General features: G+C 40.2%; 1 protein-coding gene across 1 annotated transcript in view; it reads left to right on the plus strand.

Annotated features, from left to right (window-relative positions):
* Positions 1 to 386: 386 nt before the first annotated feature.
* The window catches only part of CHMP2B (charged multivesicular body protein 2B), an 87,879-nt gene continuing 76,376 nt past the window's right edge, over positions 387 to 11,889 (plus strand). Inside the window, exon 1 of the mRNA XM_086949079.1 lies at positions 387 to 569. Within this exon, the coding sequence (XP_086805205.1) occupies positions 536 to 569 (34 nt within the window). The 5' untranslated portion in view covers positions 387 to 535. The remainder of the gene's footprint in view (positions 570 to 11,889) is intronic.

The following is an 11,889-nucleotide window of genomic DNA, read 5'->3' on the forward strand; positions in this document are numbered from 1 at the left end:
CGTTCGGCCCTTCAGAAAGTATTCTTAATAGCTTTCTCTGTGCTACTTTGCATTTACAGGTTTACACAAGCACCCATACAAAGCGTAATAGAGGTTAGACACTCCTTTGTTTACACCTGGAGGTGCCCTTGCCGAACCCTTGGAATGCGATGGCCTATTGAGGACTGGACTTACAAAACGTTGCATTATTCCTTAAAGATTTGCAGCTGAAAACGGACAGACTTCGCTGTCAGTGATAAAGAGTCATCACTCAATAGAAATACCGAGAAGGCGTCGGTTCTACAGCCTCACAGCTGACTGTTCCTGTCTCGAGGGCTGCGCGCGCACAGACTAGTCCTGGGGTAAGGAGGGGTAGAGGAGGAGATCAGCTGACGCCATCTAGTCACGTGACACTCACCTCGCGCTTGTTCCTGTATGGAGCCAGTCACTGCAGCTCGTGGGCAGGGATAGGACGTCGAGGTGTACGGCGAGTGGCAGCGGCGGCCCAGACCAGGAAGTGAACAGCAGCAGAAACTACCGCCACAGCAGCAGTACCATGGCCTCGCTCTTCAAGAAAAAGACTGTGGATGGTAAGTGTGGGGCGCTGTAGGCGTGAGGTGTTTTAGAGAGACTTCCTCCCTGGGAACAGAACTAGGTATGTAGCTAGAACTGTACACACCCAGCTGCCCTCCACCAGCACTCGAAGGGTGCCCCCCAACCCCTTCAGAACCCACTGTCAGAGACCTACCAACTGCTTGCATTATTCAGCTCTCAAGTTGCCCCACTTGTAGTGTCGCAAGCCTATCCTGAACTCTAGGAGGATTTTCTTGTTTACTGTAAAAAAAAAACATTAGACGAAAACATTTAAATTAAAAGTGAAACATCCTTCCAATGTCAAGAGATCATCAATTCTGAAAAGCTATGAGTCATGAGGGTTATTTATAATTTTGCTTCGATTTAGCTACCCCTCCGCCCCCCCCCCCCCCCCCCCCCCAGGTACCACTTGCCCTTCCTTCGTTTACTTTGCTGTTTTGGGGGAGCTGTGTGGGTTTCGGTTCTTTGGTCGAAGTTATTAAGAAGACCCAGGGTGCAGTTGTTCTAGCCCCTAATAACGTGCTCCTTTTTGGGAGGGACTGTCTTTCTACCTGTCGATCCACTTCCTCCTTCCCTCCTGACTCATGTTCTGTGGCTCTGATGTCACCCGGCAACAGGATAAAAATAGACATTTGTATACACTGACGCGCCTCTCTGACGTTCTCGTTACTGCCTGCCGTTGTGTGCAAACTGTTGTAAAGGCTTGTTTTTCAAGGAACCACGCTGCAGAGTTGCCGCTGCCCATGAAGATCGTTTTATAATTTGCTCAGAGTTAATATAGTAAGGTGTCATCTCAACCAAAAAAATACAAAGCACACAAAAACCAATTCTACCATTACCAGCCCCGCTTACCTTCACTTCACGCTCATTTGTTTATATAGAATCATCATGTGATGAGGAAGTGGTGCTCATGATCCCTTTTTTTTTTTTTACTGCTCTCATCAAAACACTTTAAAATATATTTTGTTCTCGTTACCACATTGGAATTTCTCCTCCGTGCACCTTCTATGCAAGCTTAAATGTCAACGGCAGCCTTGTGGGGGAAAAGACATCTGTCAAATGACGTTTGGACAACAGATCTTTTAAACAGTTCACCTATCGCACAGGGTTGTTAAGAAAGGGTGCACATTTTGTAAATTGTAATGCAGAACTCTTGGTTTCGCTGCCAGCAAAGTCTAGTAGAGAACATAAGGAATGTGTGATCGTGCAAAGAATGACCCTTGTTTTATTTTGCACCTGTACCAAGAGATTGGTCTGTCAGGTTACTACTCCAACTACTTCAATTGAGCATGGTCACTGTATGACTAAATCCAAAAGTAATGCTCTTGTACTGATTAGACATTTGTTTAACTAACGTGATTTTTTTACGTTGATCTTCGAACTTGCATTTACATTTATTCTCTGGGGACACTTTCATAGATTTTGTTGTTGTTTCCTGATTCTTCTTTGAAGAAACTAAACACAATGACATTATGTGCTCTGATAATTTTGAGTATTTTATGGACCCAAAAATTCCTCAAACTTCTTTTCAGTCTCTAGAGTTAAACTGAAGTCACACGTCAAGTTAAGACCATTACGTTTTGTTGCGTTAGTCCAATTTCTTCAATGGAAGACAAGAAAGACTTTAACGTCTAGTCTAGGTTATGTTAGCTAGGCAAATGAAAGGCCATCCCTGGAAGTAAAGTGTTTTGGCAACGTTATGTTAGATCGTAGACAACATGAGAAGGCTTGAATTTTTTAACGTTGATATTGCTTTAGTCAAATTTGTAATTGTACACTTAGGAGAAACTGGTTGGCTCTATTACTTAATTGCTGCCTTTTAATATGTGAATGGCTGCCTCCATATTTCACTTTAAAGGGTTAAGAACCGTGCTTAATTAATAAGGCGTCTCAGAACCACCGTTTCCTCATGCCTTTCATTGATAAAAATATATAGAACACAAACTGTGACCCCTTGTGTTTTTGAGCGATCAGAATGCTTAATGCCACCAGAACTCAAATTTTTCTGTGTCCCTGTTTCGCTTGTCAATCATTTCTGTAGGAGTTGCTGTCTAGTGGGTACATTGTTAGCTCTAGAAGGGCCATGAGACCCAAGTTATAATCTATCCCCCCCCCCCTGAAAAGAGTAAGTCATCCTGGGCAAATGATTTTCCTTCCCTATGCCTCAGATCCGCTAGATGTCAACCAGACGCCTCCCTCTAATAAGCCACATGTACATGCTGTATATTACATTGATAGAACAAATCAGTACACAGCTGGATTACTATATTAGCCTTAATGGTTAAGGACATGCTTCTCTTTTTTGCGCCTTTCCCATTATAACTGAACACACTTCTACACACTGAAGATACACTGATGAGTCAATAAGGCAAAGAGAACAGTGGCTTTCTCAAGTCCCATCCTCTAACTGATGAGTGCAGTTGACTGTTGCACCCAACCACAGTGATTACATGAATGAAACATAGGGGCGTGGAGATTTATTTAGACCATTCATTTGTAAAGGTGTGTTATGTAATCTTTTACGTAATGTTTTAATTAACATGGCACATAAAGTGCAAAACCCCACTTCAGTATTAACCCTTTTTCTGTCGAGGACAGTGGGAAGTGTTTTAAGGCCGTTAAAAATGGAAAAGTATAAATATTGTTTGAAACCACATATGTTTATTGTATGTGTTTCATGCTCTCTTTGTAGCTGTAAATTCCCATGAATGCAGGAATGTATTTTGCACCTGACCGTCCCTCGCCAGATAAGGCTGCACTGCCCTCAGCATATCACTGCTGATCTCGATGATTATTCAATTTAGGGCTTTCGATATGAAAGCTTGGGTCGAAGTCTCTGTATCCTTTTCTCCCAGTTCTTTTATTTTACGAGTATTTGCCTGATTATAAATAAGGGCAGACAATGTCAGTATGCCTCGTTTCAGATACAGTACCCAAAGTATACTTTTCTATCAAAACCAAAAACATGTGGAGTGAGCGGTAGAAAGATGATACAGAAAATGACACTCTCTTTCCATTAGGCAAAGCAAGGTCTAATTGAGACAATAATGTTTTACGTTGTTAAGGAGATAAAGAAGGGGGTGGGAGGGCTACCAACTGGCCAGAGGTGGCTTGTATACTCTTGTTAACTTGCGTAGAGGTCGCACTAGTTTCTGGCATATTCCTGGCACATGCAGGGTATCAGTTCTGTTTGGGCAATGGAGCATTACCTGCTTAGGATTTATCAAGGAGGAGATTATCTGACTTTATTGTATATGGCTCAATAGGGAAGTGTGGGGCGTGAGCCCTTACTCAAAATTGATCTCTCATTGGAAAAATTAAGGGCACCTTTAAAAATAAGCACAGGCTATAATTACCTTGTTAACAAATATAGCTGGTACTAAGATATTAAACTTTTTTTATTGTGAAAATATAATTTTCGATTGCATATGTAGCTTGAACAGAGCTTTTTAATTAATGCATTGTAAATATGTTTTTATTAAATGAATGTAAATCCTCTTCTGGTGCATTTCAACTATCGCATTTTGAGTAGAAAAACCCTGGCTGGGTCAGATATTGTCTTCACATATTTTTCTCTCTGAAATATATCATCGAGTGATCCAATGCATTTCTTTAGTTATTCTAGTTATCGGGGTGTTTTAAGTTTTAATTTCACTTCTCACATGTTCGTTTTTTTTTTTTTTAATTTTAGCCTGGGAATATGACTTGTAACCCCTCTGAACTAAAATTGACGTTAAACTGGGTAGTGGGTTCACAGCTCACTTTTATCTCATTTCGTTTTTGGAGAATAAAGTGAGAAATGTTCCAAGTTTAAAAATAAAGTAGTCAGACTGTCTTTGCGTTGTTCCTCCAACTTGACTTTTGTGGAATGAAATGCATGCTCCTTGGGAATTTAGGACGTTTGTTTATAGCTTGGTAATAGTATGTAAAACACTCGCATCTCTTTGCTTCACTTGTTGGAGCAATCTATACGTATGGAGCCTTGCTTGAAGTAGCTTTCCAATCTTACTTTAAGAGCTTGCAAACGTTAATGGTTCTTAGGTCCCCACGACACACATTTACAACACAAGTCTCACACGTCTGCAGCGGCTTAATCAGCTCACCTACGTTTTCATGGATCTCTTTAATGGATCCAACTGTTTCTTACCTCTCAGCTGAGACTCAGGCTCCTTTTCTAAGGAGAGTGGACGACTACTAATGTAAATTTGAGTAGCACAATTGTGCCTCTGCATGTGATCTGTCATGGCTCGAAAGAGTTACGATTGTATAAATGGGCTGTCTGGTTATTTCTGGTCATTCTGACTGGTTGTGTGCCTTTAACCATCTTAGCACTGTTGTGCTTGGAAACTTGTATCTAACTGTGTTTCAGGCAGTAATACAGTGTTGTTCAAAGTGAATTCGCCCATGCTGTATTGCACTTGCAATGCTGAACACTGCTTCCTTGTGCATGGTGTACCAAGTCACTCTCCTCTCTTATTACATAATATATTTATTTACAACTCATTTAGCATGTTTTAATATTTTCTAGATGTCCAGAAATGATAAGTTTACACCTAGTCGAGATACCCGTTGAATGTGGGGTTCAGTGCATGCTACGATTTTACATGTTTGCAAGAAAGAGACACCAACTGTTTCTTTACATTCTTACCGTTATAGTCTTTTTAAGTAAACATTTCGAAATCAGATCTGTTTACTACATTTACCTGACACTAACTGACTGGGCTCCTTTATGCCTTACCATCAATAGCAGGGGGTACCCCATGCATGATCTTTACTACTCTTTGATTCTTTCTTGTAACACTCCACTATGAGGTGGTAGGAACAGAAAGTAAAGAAACATCTGCGAGTCATGATTACCTCCGTAGAATCACACCCTTTGTCCATTCAGTAGCTTTAAGCAGCAGATATGCTATTGGGAGTATACATTTGAGACCAAGCATGCCTGGCCCTATCTATTCGCATCTCTCTTGTTGCTCAACAGTCCCCTTTTTGGTAGGGGTTGGTGGAGGGGCAAACATTTGGGAACCGTTCCTTTGTTCTGTAGCATTGGGGGGGGAAAGAATATCTCTTGAGATGGCACAGCACCGCGTCTAGCCTTGCTGTAATGAGTGCAGCACTACCCTTGTTCTGTTGTGTGAAAAGAATAATGCAGCAACAGTGTGTCTCCACACAGTGTGTTGGTGGTACTATGTTCGGTGTCGTGCTCCATTGCACTGTCCACTTACTCCATTGCTACCAACCACCTCAGATTGCTCTCCACCATCACCGCATGTTTCCTGGCATGAGACTAATCTAAAGTGCAGAGGCCCAAAAGAAACCGTATTCATGAAGCTTAGTGGATGAACCGTTGTCAGTCAATATTTAAGCACATACCTGGGTATTGTGAGCCTGAATTAAACATTAGATGACCTGCCTGCACCTGTTGAAGCTTTACAGGCAATTGGAGGCTAGACTTTGTCGTTGTGAGGACGTGTTTAACACCACTTTCCTGTTTTGATCCTCTCCTCACAAAGGGGCTTTATTAAAATATTCCTTCTTTACAAAGTTTACTCATTTGAAGTGAACAGTGTCGTAGTTTGCACTGAGTTAGCTACTGTTGTTTGGAGAAAACTGCCTGACATTGTACATTGGAGCTAGGAGAACGGCGGCGATAATAACACTCTGACAATAATATAAATAAAAAACAAACTTTAAAGTAGTGTTCATACAAAAATATTCTTTAGCAAGAACATGAAAAGGAAAACAATTCCCTGTGCACAAATTTGACCTACGAGGTCCTAGGGAGGCATACATGTTACGTGCTGGCACTATTTCAATGAATATCGTGCAGCTCTTAGCTCAGTAGGTTATAGCGTACTCACAGCTTAGTAAAAACGTGTTTCAAATAAGCAATTTATACCCGAGAAATTAAAGGCTACGACCAGCTACGACCAGACTGAACATCTGTTTTTTTCAGTGACAATCGATCTGAAAGATAAAACATTCCGTCCTGTTAAGTCTGCATCTTCGGGGAACTACACTTACATAGGCACTCACACACACCTTAAAGTTTGTCACATTCTTTTTTTATTATTATATTCATTCCTTCCTGTTTTTTGCTGTGTCGGGTGCCCACCGTATAGAAGTCTTCAATCTTCAAGTCACATCAGAATTCTAGGGCATGTCCAGTAATTAGCTAAACTGTCTCTGTAGTTACTATGTTAACCTACAGAGATGGTCCATTTTAGCTCTGTGTCTTTCTTGCTTTGTTTGGTGAAGCCCTAAAATATCTGTTTAGTAAATACATTCTAAGCCTACCTTAAAGCAATCATAGAAGAAATTTTGTGATTTTTTTTTACCGGGACGTTGCAGAAGAGCAACATGAGTGGAAAGTAGAGGGATAGTTTAAGATGTGAGAGATGGAGGGACGAAACGGGGTAATTGGGCAGGAAAAGAGCACAGGATTGAAGAGGAGAGTTTGAGGGAAGCTCTGAGAGGGGAGTATGTGGGAGATGATGGGATTGGCAAAATTAACAGAGGCTGGGCCAGCGGCTGAGAGAAGGATTAGGGGAGGAGTAAATGGGTAAGAAGAAGAGCGGATTGGTTATGAGAATAACCAATGCTTAAGGGGCGGACGCTAACTAATTTTAGGGGGAACGATGCGGTAGAGAGGCAGTATTAAAGAGGCGGAGTTTGATGCCTGAATTATTGGACATATGAAGGCAGGGGTTGTAGCTGAGCAGGATCTACTTTGTCTCTCATTTCATTGTTACGGAGGATGCACATATGCAGAGATCGAGTGCGGTCGGAAAGGGCAACAGTCTTGTTGAGCTGGTTGGCTGCTGTGTTTTTTCATGGAATGTGGTTTTTGTTTACTACCCAGGACTACAATTTATCTTTTAAATAGAAAGCAGAATTTATTCTCACAGAAACATATCTGATTAATACATGACTGGTTCCCTGTCCATTCTTCGAGGATCTTGAGTTTTAATTTCATGCTCTGCAAAATTCCTATCTTCTTTTCACGATAAGAAAGAATTTAGGGTACTAAATTGGTTGTCCAGAGCTGAACTGACCGGGACGTCTTGAATCACCTGCAGGCTGTGGATTAATGGGAAACATTTGGCATTGTGGTAGTGCATCTCCATCTGAATTGCTGTAGTACTGGTAAGTGAAGTTGTGCTGAAGACCTTATATTTCCTACAGCCATAGAGAATTGCGTTTTGACTTTTGCTATGGGGTTGCATCCCTGCGAGCTAGCACTGAGACTTTCACAGGAAGTATATCAAGAGTATTCCTCTCTCATTCCAGACTCAATTGCTTGCCTCAACTTAATTTAAGGATCCATCACTACTGGACTTCCAGTGGTCGGTTGAGCTTCTCCCTAGCACGCCGCTGAAGATTAGTAGAGTGGAGAGGGTTTCACCTCCGCGCTCACTCAAAATTCTCAGCACAATATTGGAACTCTGACATGAATTAACATTAATAGTGGATTTTAGATGAAACAGTGAAGAAAGGCTAACTGTAACAAAAACGTTTGAAAAGAAAATTGGGGGACTTATAGATTTGCATCCGCTTAAAAACCAAGTCTATGCATTATGTATCTTTTCCCAGTCACTTATTTTGTCTATGGCAGTTCATGGGTGGTGTGAACACTACCAGCTGCCTAAGGTGCTGTTTTGATAGCTATTACTCCCTCACTCTGCTGGATTGTAATGAAGACGCTTAGATATTGATTTTGTTATTTTAAAACTGTCCCTTACAGGTTGTTCTATGTTCATTTTGGTTGCTTTTTAGTGTTTATAGCCTAATACATTCTTATAAAGTTCCTTGTTTCTGGCCTGGGCAGTATAATTTTTATTTTCAGGCTGTTTTATGTTATGTAACTCTATCCAATAACTTTTTAAAGAGAATCCTTGGACTTCGTGCACAGCCACGAAAATATTTAAGTAGGAATTGTCTGTCTATGTGTGTGTAACTGCCTAAGTTTGCTTTTAGCGAAAATTCTACTTTTTGCTACTTATATATAAATCCAATACCAAACCTACATCTGACTACACGGTTGGGAAGGTTTTGTATTGGATTACAGTTAGTCTTTTCTTGCATATTAGAGAAGTGTAAGTAATTCAATGTTGTGCAAGGTTATGCTTCCCCATAGCTTATTTGCCTACGGTTTCACTGTACTTGCTTTGAAGCTACTCAACATTTCATTTTCTTAAGGCAGAAATGTATCTTTGGAGAGCAAAGACTTGAAATTTAAATTGCTATTTCTGATATTAAATGGACGTGGATCTGTACCTTACTGAACAGATCTAGCCAGATAATATCTGTCTCCCGGAACAAAATTGTCAGAAACCTTAGTACAGCTCTGGTGAATGGGTTAGTCCTGGATTCTGTGGAATGTCTAGTTGTAAGATGTATCTCTGGATGTCATTGGGTGCATGACTCCTGTAGACGAGAAACTGAGTCCGTTCCTGAGGAAATACACACTTGATTTGGCATTTTTTTTGTTTTCTCCAATCTTGTGTCAACGATAATTTGCTTTAGTATTAACATATTCAAGTGAGAGGCAGCAGAAGGATTTCTATGCACATTTTTGACTTTCAGATGTTTGTCAGATTCACGCCTGGGGTAAACTGCTATGTAATGTCGTGCACCGTCCACTGGTGAGAGTGGTTTTATATTGTTGCCATTTGTTCAGAGTACAGTCTGCCATCAGTATGGCCGTTTTGGACTGTGTGCTGTCTGGAGGTGCCTCGGCCCGCAATTTCGGTGGGATAGACCAGAATATGAATTATCCTGTGATGATCTGTTCTTGGTTCTGTGTTTTAGTTCTTCTAAGATTGTGTGGTGTTGACATGCTTAAGGAGCCGTAGACATTGAACGGCTGCTTCCCTATCTCTAAGGCAGGTGCCATACACTTTGATGGCTAGTTAGGGATTACTTAGGTCTCTTGTTGCTTATTGTGCAGGTGTTTGGGGGTGTGTGTTCTTGACAGCAAGTACGGTTAGGAGGAACGTCACAACAAGGCATCTGAAATGAAGTTAAGAGTTTAGCTTAACCAGTCTTGAATTTACTGAAGTTTCACGTTTACCTGTAACCTGTGTGAAACCACGAGTAATTCTGTATGTAGCAGCAGCACTGGGGAAATGTATTAATGTTGCATGTTGACTGTTGGTGGTATATTTCAGATGTTTTTAGACGTGAACATAAAGTTTATTTTGTACATAGCACCTGGAAACTCCTTATGAATTACAGTTGAAAATATATTTTGTGGGACTATATGTTTGGTCATGCACCAGAGAAATGGAAGTATGAGGGATAGGTATGGGGGTTGATCACGATGAGGTTATCGCAGGAGAGTCATCGACCGAGTGAATGGGAGTTATGTATAAAAATGGAGGGTGAAGTGAAGCAGATTAGTGAAAAGAATCAGTTGGATTGGAACATCGTAGATAACGTTACTGAAGGTTTAGGGTGTCCGTTATTAGAGAAACTGTGTGCAACTTGTACCACAAGCATAGCGTAATGAGATTGAGTGTACATATACTGTAGGGTTTTAATATATGTCCTATTGTCATTTTCAGTTACCCCTGACGAAGGGCCCCAGAGGCCCGAAATGCATTTGGTGTTAATAAACTGCTTTTGATGAATTTCCCAGGAAACCCAAGAAATTGCAGTTCCTTAAAGAAATAAGAACATTTGCAAATGCAGTACTGGCTGTGCCGCAGGTTTTGGGGTTAAATGATAACCCCAATTTGATGTTGTTTACAATATGTTTGGAGCCCAAACCGGATTTCGTGGTCTACCTTTCGAAATGTGATGGTGTTGTTTTGTTTACGTGATTGCATAGGTCTGTCTAACAACAAGGAGATTATGGTTTCAATCAGAACCGGCACAACAGTATTGTGAGTTCTAATGATCTTTGCCCTTTTAGCTGCCCTTTTAGCTCTCTTTGAGCATGTCTACATTTCAGAAATGCAAAGAGTTTCCTCAAAGTATGAGCAAAGCGCATTGGAAATTTGCTGTGAATTGTTTTGCCACGAAGCCTACTTTGTAGTACGTTTTAGTGAAGTCAAGGTCAAAATTGGAATCTGGATATATACTTGTACAACTACTTCAAGGTCATTTGTTGTGCAAGATTAAGCTAAAGAGTTGATTTTCGTTTACTAAGGAAATGTGATGATAGAAACTATGATGTTTGATTTAATTTGCAAGATAAAAAAGGTGGTGTTGTGCTGCGCTGCATGCAGGAACCCACCGACTAATATTTGAATTAGACTGAAATTATTTACTGTGGGAAGGAATCCTCAGGACACATTTCTGCGTTGGCAGTGCCAGTCATTATTTTAACATTAGTTTGATTTTAGCCAACAGCAATGGGCATCATGGTATTTGTTGTTTTCCTTTTGATGAGTACGACTACAACTTCCAGGGTGCTATTCACAAAAAAATATACTAAAGTAATGGTTTAGCAGCGGCATCCTTTCAGTTAGCAAACTTTTATGGATCTTGACATTTAAAAAAATAAAAAAGCAATTTAAAGTGAGTGGACGAACCAAGCCGGGGGCTTGACTTTCCTAGTATGCAATGCCACCAAAATAGCAATCTTACCATCCCTTCAGCAAGTGTTACGTATATGAATGTGTGGTGTTATGGCGTGACGTTTTCTTGTAATGTAGCCAAACATGGGCTTAGTTCTTTGTTTAAATATCAACATTTCTGCAATGTTTTTAGGAACTCTCATGAGTGGCATGCTACTGTTTAAGGTTTTTCTTTTTTTTTCTTTCTACAGTTGAGTGTCTGCTTGTTATACTAAAAGGATCAGTTTTAATAAAAATAAAAAAAAACGCGTGTTTTTTATACACTGAACGGTAGGTACATTGTATTTTTTACACCATGTTGAAATAAACATATTTTACAATGTCGCCAGTACCTGTAAATCAGTTTTGTTAAACTAGCGTGTAAACTGTGGCAAGAGATTGCATCGAAGCTTGATTCTTGCCTGCGCTTAGTCCTACCAAAAGCATCTCAACTCATCGATTTAGTGTGTTGACATTCAAAACTGTATTATCAATGTTACTTTAGTTTCTTGAAACATTACATGAACTTTTAAGTGTAATTTGAATAGATTTTTGATTATTTTTGGCCCACGCTATATTTTTATTCTTTCACTCATATTCAGTGTGTAAAAATGTTTTTTTCCAAGCCATTTAGGTAGTTTGCATTTTGGTATAACAATTTTTAGCATTTAAATGTAGAGGTATCTATATTTTGAAAGAATGTTTCCGTAAATATACAAGGTCTAAGGTAGTCAGAGGTGGTTTGTTTGGGGAG

Source organism: Lissotriton vulgaris, unplaced genomic scaffold, assembly GCF_964263255.1.
Source record: "Lissotriton vulgaris unplaced genomic scaffold, aLisVul1.2 SCAFFOLD_709, whole genome shotgun sequence".
In the NCBI taxonomy this organism is placed as follows: Eukaryota; Metazoa; Chordata; class Amphibia; order Caudata; family Salamandridae; genus Lissotriton; species Lissotriton vulgaris.